The sequence below is a fragment of the Orbicella faveolata genome, unplaced genomic scaffold (genome assembly GCF_042242905.1).
Source record: "Orbicella faveolata isolate gen_17 unplaced genomic scaffold, um_ofav_v1 contig_2, whole genome shotgun sequence".
Taxonomy (NCBI): domain Eukaryota; kingdom Metazoa; phylum Cnidaria; class Anthozoa; order Scleractinia; family Merulinidae; genus Orbicella; species Orbicella faveolata.
This window is the reverse complement of record NW_028301547.1, coordinates 27,675,101-27,686,501: the sequence shown is the minus strand read 5'-3', so window position 1 is coordinate 27,686,501 and position 11,401 is coordinate 27,675,101. Positions and strand designations below refer to the sequence as shown.

General features: G+C 42.8%; 1 protein-coding gene and 1 pseudogene across 1 annotated transcript; one reads left to right on the top strand and one right to left on the bottom strand.

The window, feature by feature from the left end:
• The first annotated feature begins 3,472 nt into the window (after positions 1–3,472).
• On the top strand, positions 3,473–4,834 carry LOC149112679 (uncharacterized). The gene has a single exon (XM_089289355.1). The coding sequence runs from the start codon at positions 3,473–3,475 to the stop codon at positions 4,832–4,834; it is 1,362 nt and encodes a 453-aa protein (XP_089145481.1).
• Positions 4,835–9,144: 4,310 nt separating this feature from the next.
• On the bottom strand, positions 9,145–10,358 carry LOC149112678 (uncharacterized; annotated as a pseudogene).
• Positions 10,359–11,401: the final 1,043 nt, after the last annotated feature.

Genomic DNA, 11,401 nt, shown 5'->3' with positions numbered 1-11,401 from the left:
ACGACGGCGGTGAACTTCACGTAATTCATCGCGCTGCTGCTGGGATCAGAAGTGAAATTCTCTTTTGTAACCTTTCTTGCGGCCCAGCCGATGCCAGCGGCTAAGCCAGTGATAGTAGCGGCGTCAATGACGGTCTTGACAAGCTTATTGTTCTTTTCGGACATGGTGCGTTCGATATTAGGAAAATAACAAAAGTTTAAAACAAAATTAATCTGTCTTTCCCGAGTCCTTGTCACACAACAGCTTTTCTGCGCACTTGTCACACAACGCCTCTTCTTCTTCTTCTTCTTCTTCTTCTTCTTCTTCTTCTTCTTCTTCTATTATTCTTCTTGCCCTTTCTCTTTTTATTGCATTTTCTGCGGCCGTGTCATAAAATGTTTCCATAAGATTGAAGATTGTTTGAAAAAACTTTACGTTAAAGTCGTACCATGCTAACGAAATGACAACAATTGCGGCTGAATAGATTACAATCTGCGAACCTTTTGGCATCGTGAAATACTTTACACTCGAAAGTTTAAATAAATGTTTTTAAACCTTTTTGTTTTGTCGCGAGAGCAGGTCTGTCTCAACACGCGCGGGATCAGGCGCGGGCTCAGACGTTTTTTTCTTTTGTCGAACGCGGCCTTGAGCTCTTCACGTTTGTAATAAATCCCGATCAGTGAAACGGCTATGCTGCCAACAGTAAGCCACTGGGTGGTGCTGAGGCCGCTATTTTTTTTTCTCCCCGCCTTCTGAAGTCGGGGCTGGTTCAGGAGCAGCTGTGGCGACTTTCGCCTTCTTTTCCGCGAGATAAGCCTCTGCTGCTTTCTTCTGTTGTTCCCGCGCCAGCCGCGTTCTTTCAGCAACCATTCTTCCAGCGGCCACACGCCTGGGATTTTTTACGCGCTGCGTTGTCGTTGTTGCAGTCGGAGTTGTCGCTTGCTGTGTGACATCGACTGGAGGCGCGCTCTCGGCTTGCTGTGTGACATCGGTCTCTTCGGCTTGTTCGGTAGACATTCTGAAACAAATGCGTATGCTGAGCAAATATAATAATGCTGAGCGATAACTCTGCGGTCGTTCTGCAATCACTCAGCGGGCGTTGAGGATTGCTGTTGAGGAATTTCTTCCAATTTCTGTTCGGCCTTTCTCTCCAAATGCGAGTTAAAATCAATATGTTTTGTGGTGATCAGCGCAGCGTTGGCCGCAGCAAGAAGCCGGCCGCACTTCAAAGCAAGGTTGCCGGCCAGATTGGAGAGCTCTTTGTTTATGATGTAGTCGTTTCTGAGCTCTTTTTGGTAAGCGTCGATGTCTTTGATGTTAAGGGTCATTCCGACCGCTTTGGATACAAGAAAAATGAAGCTGTCGATCAGGCTTTCTGTTGTCTTTGAGCCCACGTACGTCTCGTAGCGTTTGGTGTATTTCTCGACCTCTCTGTCGCTCAGGCGCTTCACCTGCTCGTGGGTTAACTGCACTCCGATGGCCTCTTTGGCTTTTCCTGTGGATACCAGCACGGCCAGCTGCTCACGAAGAGCAGGAATGTCAGGTCCGGGGGCGGTTGGCACCATACCACCGGCTGGCCCACTCGACGGCTCGGGCTCAGTTTGAAGTAGGTTCATAACTTCTGCTAACGCGACCTCTTCTTCAGCTGACATTCTGTCGACTTGTGCAACAATATATACAGCTTTCATTTTTTTATTCAAAATAACTTAACCCCGTAGGGGTGGCGAAGCGAGAACACAAGATAAGAGAACTTTCGCTCTTTCAGCTTTGAAACCAGACCTTTGTACTCATCTTGAGAGAGTTCGCCGGCGTAATCATCGAAGATGGCTTTCGTGGTCTTGGTCGAGGGGGTGTAAAAGAGAACGATCGCCGCCACGTTCTCCCGGAAGGAGGCTGTTATGCCGGTCATCTTCTGGGCCAGCACCCAAACGCTGATGCCTATACGCCGAGCAGAAAAAGCGAGATTCACCAGCTCGCCAGTGCGCCCTTTCACGTCTTTGGAGGCCGCGCAGTCATCGAGTATTATGAGCGTGTTTGTGCCCTCGAAAAGCCATCTCACTGGGTCATTTTCGCCAATCCGGTAGTAGGTCCTGTTGTGCGCGAATGTGGGGCAGATGAGAACGATGTAGTCGAACTTGCCGCGGAAAGGGCCGTAGACCTGGTCAACCGCGAACCTCGATTTGCCTGAATTGGTCGGCCCCACGATGAGAGCGTTGAAGGGAATCTTACCGGGGTCCATGCTCCTATTCAATACATCACAGAAACAAACTGTCTGTCCATAATGTTGAACTGGGCGTCGGAGACGACGAATACATGGCACTCCACGTTACCTGAGCCTTCACCTTTCCGATCAATTTGCAGTTGGATACCTGAATGACTGTTCACGAGGCGCATGCCGCTACCATGCAACAGCCGATCCGCCATGGAGCGCATATCAATCACAAGCCCGAACTTATCGCCGGTGTAAAACTTTTTCATATCCATGTGATCGGTTCCATTTTTTTCTTTCGCAAACATGCGGCTCGCCTCTCTCCACATGTCAATGTCTTCGATTCCGTTGTTGTAAAGCATGTTGGGCGAGCCGTTGACCGTGACGCTGACTTTCGTGAGATCGGGGAAGATCATTTTTTCTGAATCTCTGGCGCCGGCAGAATGCGGCTCTATGAACAGGAGGAGGAGGGCTTTGAGCGACCTAATTTGGGCGTTGAATTCAATGTTTAGAAACGTGTCAGTGTCTTCTTTGAAATTTACCTTCGTATAATGCTGCACGTAGTCGTAAGCGAGCTCTTTGCCGCTGGTATAAACGCTGACTGCCTCGTCTGCCAAAGTCTCGCTGCGGATCATTTTGTACTCGAGCTTGATGTTTTTCAGCTTGTATTTCAGCTGGGTTGAATCGAAACCTCTGACCACATCTTCAGCTTTAGCAAGTGTTATAATGAACTCGAGGTCGTTGTAAAGGGCCATGGGGTAGAAAACGCCATTGTCAGTTATCAGCTGATTGTCCAGCCTGATCTGGTACCTGCTTCCGAATACCCCGTTTAGCGCGTTTTCAGCGTCGACGCCCCAGGTTTTCTTGTCTCCCGCGCCTGAGCGGATCTTGCATAGATCCTCGCTCTGAATCCCTTCGAGAATCATGTTGTCTCGTTCTTCCTGCGAAAGAAAAAGGTCTTCGAAAGTTTTGTATAGGCTGTATTGGTCCGTGTCTTGCAGGGTGGTGCCTCCAAACTTCACTTTCAACCTTTCAAGACAAGCGCTAGCGAGCCCGGTACCAGAACCGCGTTCTCGTGCAGCTTGGGCACTCTAACATCCAGCTCATCGCCAAGGTTGGCTTCAGTTTTTTTAAAGGCGATTCGATTGACCGCGCGCTTGGCCCTCAAGGCTTGAAATGTCTTTTTATTGTACGTTGAACGAAGATTCTCTTGCACCGCCATTGTATAATACACCGGCGATTTTTTTCTAATTTAAAATAAGATAATTGAAATACATTATTGCTATGGCGGAAGGCGGCTTTGAATTTGCTCACGAAGACCCGGACCTTGACAATCAGCTTGACCACGATGATGATGATGATGAAGAACAAGAGGTTGAAAGAACCCAACCTTTTCAACCAGGCGCGGCATCCACTCCCTACTACGAGGGTGAACAAATGGAAATGCATACTATGCAGCACGAGCAGTCCGGCCTGCCTGACACTTCTTATCAGGAAGAAAACCCTTTGCTTGAAAGAACACCTTCAATCACTGATCTTCAAAAAGAAAGTTATTTGCGGCAAAGACTCAAAAAAGCTGTAGATACGATAAAAGGCAAATTCCCTGAAGCAAATTTTGAAAGAATCAAAATTAGAAGAGGCACTGGAAAAAATGAAGGAAAAATCGTTGCTGAGGGGCCGAAAAATGGTGAGTACAAGATTCTAAAAGATGGTTATGATGATGAGCCACGCTTAATGAAAAGTTTTTTAGACAGCTTCAAAGATAAACTTGGGCCGAGGGCTGAAGAAATTATAGCCGAAGACCGCGACACCATCAGAGAAACCCGCCAAAGTTTAAGAGAGGAGGAGAACAAACTACAACAGGCGGAAACACTCTCCACGCAAATAGAAGAAACAAATAAAGAAATAGAAGTTATTAGACGAAAAATCGATAAAGTTCAATCTCAGATTGATGCCATTCAGGATGAAAAAGGTTCAAATCTTGAAATGGAAGTAGAACTGCGTAGGCTGAAACAACTGAAAAAGAACTATCAAACCGAGCTTGAAAACAAGAAAAAAGAATTGGCCTCGCTTACAAAACAAGCAAGAAACATAGATAAAGAAAAAGCCAAAGTTGATAGACTCAGGGCCAGCCTCGCAGCAAAAGAAACTGAAAAAAACGCCGTGGAAGAAAGGCTCAACCAAACAAAACCGTTGGACGAGCTGAAAGAGCGGGGAAGCGAGCTGCAGCGCCAAAACGAGGAAGACCAGGCGATCATCCAAGATGAGAATGCCTCGCCCTCTGACATACAAGCCGCAGAAGGCAGAGTGGCAGAAAGAAACGAGGAGCTCGCGCGTTTGCACACTCAGATTGCGGAAAGGGAAAGGGGGCGGCCTCTCTTGGAAAGGGTCAAAGAGATCTTCAAAAAATATGGCGTATTGACCGCTATTATTCTCGCCGCGGGGGTCACAATAGGGGTTGTCGTCGGTTCAATCACAAACGCTTTGAAAGCCACCGGCAAAGCTTTGGGGAAAGGCCTAAAAGATGTTGGCTCTAAACTTTCTTCTCTGCTGCCCTGGCTGATTGGATCGATTGTGTGTCTGTGTCGCGCAGAAAACCGCGAAGTTGAGCTGTTGCGGCCAATATTTCATGTCAGGCCCTCCTAACCAGTGTTTTGATTCGACTGCAGAAGTGTGCCTGAGTTTGGTTTTTTTTAAATATTTCTCTGAATTTTGTCTTGAAATATTGGTCAGGCGTGACGTAGATTTGGATTGTGTCGTTGAATATTTTCTTCAAGCTTGGCGCTTTGCCGTCGAAAGGTTCCGCGGGGATGGGCAAGGAAACTTTTGAACCAAGTGGCGACAATTGATAAGGGAAACCCCCGCTGTCTCCCAGACTGAGCGCCTGTTTCATTTCCGCACTCCAATACCGCCTGTCTGAGCCGAAGACGCTTTGTAACGAGCCTTTGCTTTCTTTGAAAAACACCTCCGCGGTTGCGTTGTTTTTCTCGTCGATGCTTTCTTGTGAAACGAACCGGCTTTTGTCCGCTTTTGGAAAGTGGTTTAAAAAATTTGTCCACGCCTTTTCCTTGGCCACTGTAGCTTTTCTCACAAACTCAGGATCTTTCCACAAATTCGCCATCTTATTTGGACACAATTTTGCTTGTTAAATATAAAATGGTTGTTCTCATTACTGTCACACAGGAGAACGGAGAGACTATCTATTTTCAAGACCCGTTACCGAAAGTACATTTCATGAAACTCATTTCTTGTAGTTTTTTCAACAGCTGGGACACTTTGAAAAAAGAAGGTTCAGCCAGATTGGGAGATAAAGGCAAAGATAGAGCTTTGTCAGTTAGTAAATCACTCCCAGGACATTACACTTTAGAAAGACTGGCAAAAGAAATAGACGGTCTGTTCGCCAAATATAACTATAATCAACTGCAAACAGCAATAAATCAACCTGTTGGCTAGCTTGTAATCAGAAATTTTGGGCAAAAACCGATAGAACTTGATCGTGATTTAGCCGGTTTGCTTGGTATTGGGCGAAAGTTGATGCCTTTAACTATAGCTTTCGTAAAAAGGCTTAGATATCCCACGACATATTTTATTCATTGTGATTTGCTCGACAAAGAACGGAATCTGTTCAATGGCAAAAGGACAGATGTCTTAGCCCTTTTTGATGTGAAAGAGAAGCCTTTTGAAAAGGTAAGCTACCCTTCTTCTCCGGAACAGCCCTTGCGGCACTGCTGTACAGCCGGGTTTATAAATAGCATCACTATTTCCGTCAAAGATGAAAGAGGCGAACTCTTTGATTTCAAGGGCTTCCCGCTTCTTTTTGAATTAGAGTTAAATTAAATTTCTTTATATACACAATGTCTTTAGCAAATGTGTTACCAAGCGCTCCTCGTTCTGAGCATATCTATCCATTACTGGCGGCGCCTTCTGAAGATTTCCGCTTGCAAAAAATAAACGAGATTTCCAACACTTTGGACCGTGAGGTCGGCCACCATCGCCTCGTTGCTAAAAATACAAACGGGCAAGAAAATTTGTTAATTGGAGTGCTGCCGGCTCCAGTGTTCTCTCGGCAGCGTTTTCCAGTGCAAGTTTTGGCTCCGCTCTGCCTGTGGTTGGCCTGCCGGCAACAGTTCCTTTAGGCGGCGCTGGGGGGTGTTTCGTTCTCGTTTCTTGGGGGCTGATAATCGCCAGCAAAAAACTTGATTCGAAAATAAAAAAAACATCAAGAGATTACCACGCTCGCCGTTGCCAAGCGGGATACAATCAACAGATTGCTCTCCAAAGCTTTGAGCAACAACGAAGTGTCTTCCCACGAGTTTGACACCATCCTTTCCGAGTTTCGACAGTATAACTCGCTGAAGGAACAAGTCCGAGCGAAGATGCTTCGCCAACCGTCAAAGAGAAAGCTTGCTGATGTTGATGTTCAGAAACTGGAGAAAGACATCCGCGGCAGACTTGAAGCTGAACTGATAAAAAAAATAACAGACCCCCCGCTTCGAACTGACTTTTAGAAACAGACGGTTTTATTTGCGTATTATAAAAAAAAAAACATGATTGTCTGCTTCCACTTGGTTGCATTTCTTGCCCATGAATATTTCACACCTGAGTGGCAAAAAAATGTTCGTGATGTTACTCGCGAGATCGTTGTTGCTATGCTTGACGATGAGGTTTTTTACTAGTAAACCCCGCCTTTTTTCGCTAACGCTCCCTGCCAAAAAGGAACCACTCGTGCCAATCATGGGTCCAGGAGCATACTTTTAAAAAATTCTTGTACTCAATACTGTCTTCTATGAGAGGTATTGTCTCCATCGGCCGGCTTAGCGATACTTTGTGAATGGTTCCCTCCCTTTCGAAACAGGAGAAACAACATCCCTCGAAACGGCAGTTCGCATATTCAAAGCAAATTACCATCGGTACAATCTGCTGCATGCATTGGCAGAAAGGCAGTTTTGAAATATGGTCGTGTACCTTGTCCCAGCCCAAATCCGCTCGCTGGCAAATCTTTATGCCGACATAATCCTTGTAAATTATCTCACAAAGCTCTGGAGGGAGGTTTTGTATTGCATCGGAAAGTTTACACTTGCTTGTTCCTCGAACCATTGCCGCTGTTCGGGCGGTGTAACAGCGGGGTCGTTTCTATCTAATTGGATTCCATCCCCTTCCCTCCCTTCCCCGTAGTAGTATATAGGGAGGCTGACAAATACTGTTTCGCAGAGGGACGCACCATTTCCCCGTTTTGAAACCCCCATGTTTAACCGAAGCGAGCTTGCGAGCTTCGGAATTACACCTGGTGGTTTCAAAACGGGGAAATGCTTCTCCCTCTGCGAAACGGTATTTGTCAACCTCCTTATATACTACTCATTACATTACGGTAGGAAAAAAAGACCCTGGCGTCACACACAACAACTTTATGCAGCTGCGGTTTGATTGGCTATAGATATTTTGCCTGTGGCCATAACTCTTGCGGCCTAACCGTTGATAATTATCTATTTTGATAATAAATTCGTTTTTAACCGTTTTTTTTTTTTTTTATATATATTTTAATTTGTGTTGGCGCACTTTGTTGCCATCAGTTTAACCAAAAGTAGTCGTTTATACTAGGATTACTCGCTACATGCGAAATGCCGCCTTTTCCCATATACGTAAGTCTGAGAGTAAAACACCTTTTCTCCGTTTTGTGCTTAGAATTTGTATATAGATTATTAACAGCCATGGAGTTTTCGACAATTTCAAAGTTCTACAAGAATTAGAATAGGTCGTTCTGTTTTGATCAGGAAGATTGTTCGAGCAGACCAAGCCAACACGGTTTATAGTGTTTATTACGTGGTCCACACAATAAACGCTATAAACCATGTTGACTTGATCAGAGAATCTCGACATAATACATGTACCGACCTGCTGGTCAGAGGTTCTATAACTAATACAAGAATGCATGTAATCTTAATTATTTGTTTGGCATAAAGTAACACCTCTCTTGTAATATGCGGCGTGAACGAAAAAGTGCCTAGGTAGCACTGAGGAAATGTATGCAGGGCAAGAATAGATTACAAATGATATAGATCTTGCAGGAGTCCTCTCAATGGAACAAAACTTTGCAAAAAGCTTGTTCTTAGGAAGTCTGGTTTTCAAAATAGGAAGCTTAGAAACCTTCCTTCGGAACAAATTCATGACCATTTGGTAGTTAAGAAAGACCCCCCTTAAGTGACTGCTTCGAAATTCGCAACTCATTTCTTCACCGGTGCACATAAATATTCGAATTCGCAAAAAACAAACATCCACAGTACGCGTTGGCTCCTTAGACTTTGATAGCATTCTTGTGCGCCTAAAAGACAAACTCTGTATCATTCGCACTTTGGCTGTTAATGAACGAAGAATTTGATCAATTTAAAGAAACGTGGGCTGCTTTGCTTTAGTCGTGTATCTGTACTGTGTGTGTGCGTGCGTGTTGCTTTCGAGAATGTAATGATAACGTGCTATTGTCATTATGTTATCACCTAGTGCAAGTGGTTCGTTTAAGTTAGAAATATAACGTATTGTAAGTAAGTAATATAACATAATAGATTGCAGTTGAAATAATGTGATGTATTGTAAGTGATGTACGCAAGTAATTTAGCATAATGCAAATAATTCAGTAATTTTACGCAACATCTTGTAAGTAGTCATATGTACAGTGGAACCTCGATTTAAAGAACCTCTATTTAACGAAGTCCTCGATATAACGAATTCTACGATATAACGCCGGAACCTAATCCGAAAGTCCAAACGTAAAATCTACCTCGATATGACGAATTACAATGTCAACATGCGACAGAAGATAAACGCTGAACAGATCAACACTCAACAAATCCTTGTAATCCTTATGGTAAAGAGACAGCAACCTTTCAGTCAACGGCTTATTATATGTCATAGACATTGGCACTATAGTATTTCGACATCAATTTTAAAACTTCTGCTCTATCTTCTTTGAAATCCGGAAATGTTGGGTAGTGCAACATAACAACACTAAAGCCCGTTTCCTTGTTTACATAGACAATTTTCTGTATAACCTCTATTTTGCAACATTTTTAAATCGCTACTCTGAAAGTGTCGTTCTCTTGTGAAAAAAGCTGCGCGTCTCCTCAAAAGTGAAAATAATTGATACTGAAAGCCACCATGCTTAATGAATTGCATCTCAAAACGTGGCACTTCTGAGTGACGAAAATTGCATTGAATTGCGTGGCAGAAGTCACCTGTGTTAGTAGTAACAATCTTTTATTAGGAAGCTCCATCACTAAAAGTGGTTTACATAGAGGTCCTAATACTAGATATATACTGTATAATGATACAATTAAAATCTATAAATTAGAGCTAAAACCGAAATAAATAAATATTTACAACATATACACTACAGAGATTAAAAAAAAAAAAATAATAAAACAAAAAAATAGTTAATTATAAAAAGCAGAAAAGAGACACTTCTTAAAAATTGGCAAACTTGCTGAGTTTCTTACAGTTCTCTCTAACTCATTGAAGTCTTTGAAACAGTGGTACCGTGAACGTTGTTTTCCCCAATTGTATTGGATTTTGGGGAGCTTTATAGTATCTTTATTGCGAGTATTGTAGGAGTGCATATCACTCTTTCTTACAATGTCCAACGATTGATTAAGTTGGCCATTAGTACACTTGTATGCATATATACATCGATGACATTCCTACGTTCTTCGAGATTCAGCCATCTCAAGACTGTTAAAGCATCAGTGGATGAGGATTGAAGTGATCTATCTAATATCAACTTAACTGCTTTGTTTTGTAGAATTTGCAATTCTTTTATTAGTGAGGCATTGTCCTTGTCACCCCCGACTAAATCAACATAATCAAAAATAGGTAGCACTAAACTGTTATAAAAAAGTAACCGGGCATTATAAGGTAAATAATACTTAATCCTACGTAAAAGACCAAGGTTCTTATTAACCTTAGATGAAATATACTCAACATGGTCGGACCATGTAAAAGTTGAGGACAATATAACTCCCAAATATTTAAAACTAGTTACAGAATTTATATCAGTGTCAAAAATAGATAATGAGAAAGAGGAAATACCAACAAGTTTCCTATTACTGCCTATAATCATGGATTTTGTCTTAGTAAGATTCAAAGTTAGCTTATTCCCATGTAGCCACTGAGCAACTTTCAAGAGATCATCATTCAGTGCCTCCTCTAACAGGTGTGGCTCCTTAGCAAAGTAGTACAAGACCGTGTCATCAGCATACAAAGTCACCTTGCAATTCTTTATAGCCAGAGGAAGATCATCAATATAAACCAAGAAGAGAACCGGTCCCAGAATACTCCGCTGTGGCACCCCAAAGGTCATCGGGAGAGGGTCGGACACAGCATCACCACAGGCAGTCCGCTGTTTACGATGACTCAGGTGAGACTTGAACCACTGTAGGGTACTGGGCGAGACGCCGATAGCCGACAACTTAGACAGCAAGATGTTATGGTCAACGGTATCGAATGCCTTGGTCAAATCTTGCCTTGGTGTTACAAATCAATCATTAACTATGACCTCGATATAACGAACATTTTGGTCGTTTACCCTCAAATTCGTTATATCGAGGTTTTTAGATATAACGAACCCTCGATTTAACGAACACATTTGGCCGGTCCCCAGCAACTTCGTTAAATCGAGGTTCTACTGTAGTAAGTAATGTTTGTAAGCAGGCAATATGACGCACTGTAAGTAGGTAAAATAACAATTTGTAAGCGATAATCATAAACTAGTAGTGTATCAATTTATAAATTGATGTTAATGCTGTGTTGTAAATTGTAAGCTTTTTAATGTTAGTATTATGTATTTGTAACGCTATATATGTAATGTAGAAATTAAAAAAAAAAAAAACCATCCACAGTACTAAATACTGGTTTGAATTCTGAACACGCGCAAGTATTTCAATTATTCCACACTCTAATATTGGTCTAAATGTGTTAAGTTGTTCGGTGTTGTTTTTCCAGATTGATTTTGTTCTGCTTCAACACTATTAACAGTTGCGATAAAAACAAACAATAAGAGCGAATTCTTAACGGAATGCTGAGGACTAAAAGTCGGAAATTTCTCCTGACCATTTTTTTTTTTTTTTTTGCGTTTGATTTTCTTCCGTAAATGTTTCATTAAAAATGATTACACAAGCCGCCAACAAACCCATCACTATACTAAACCCTGTTCAAGGAGGCGTGACT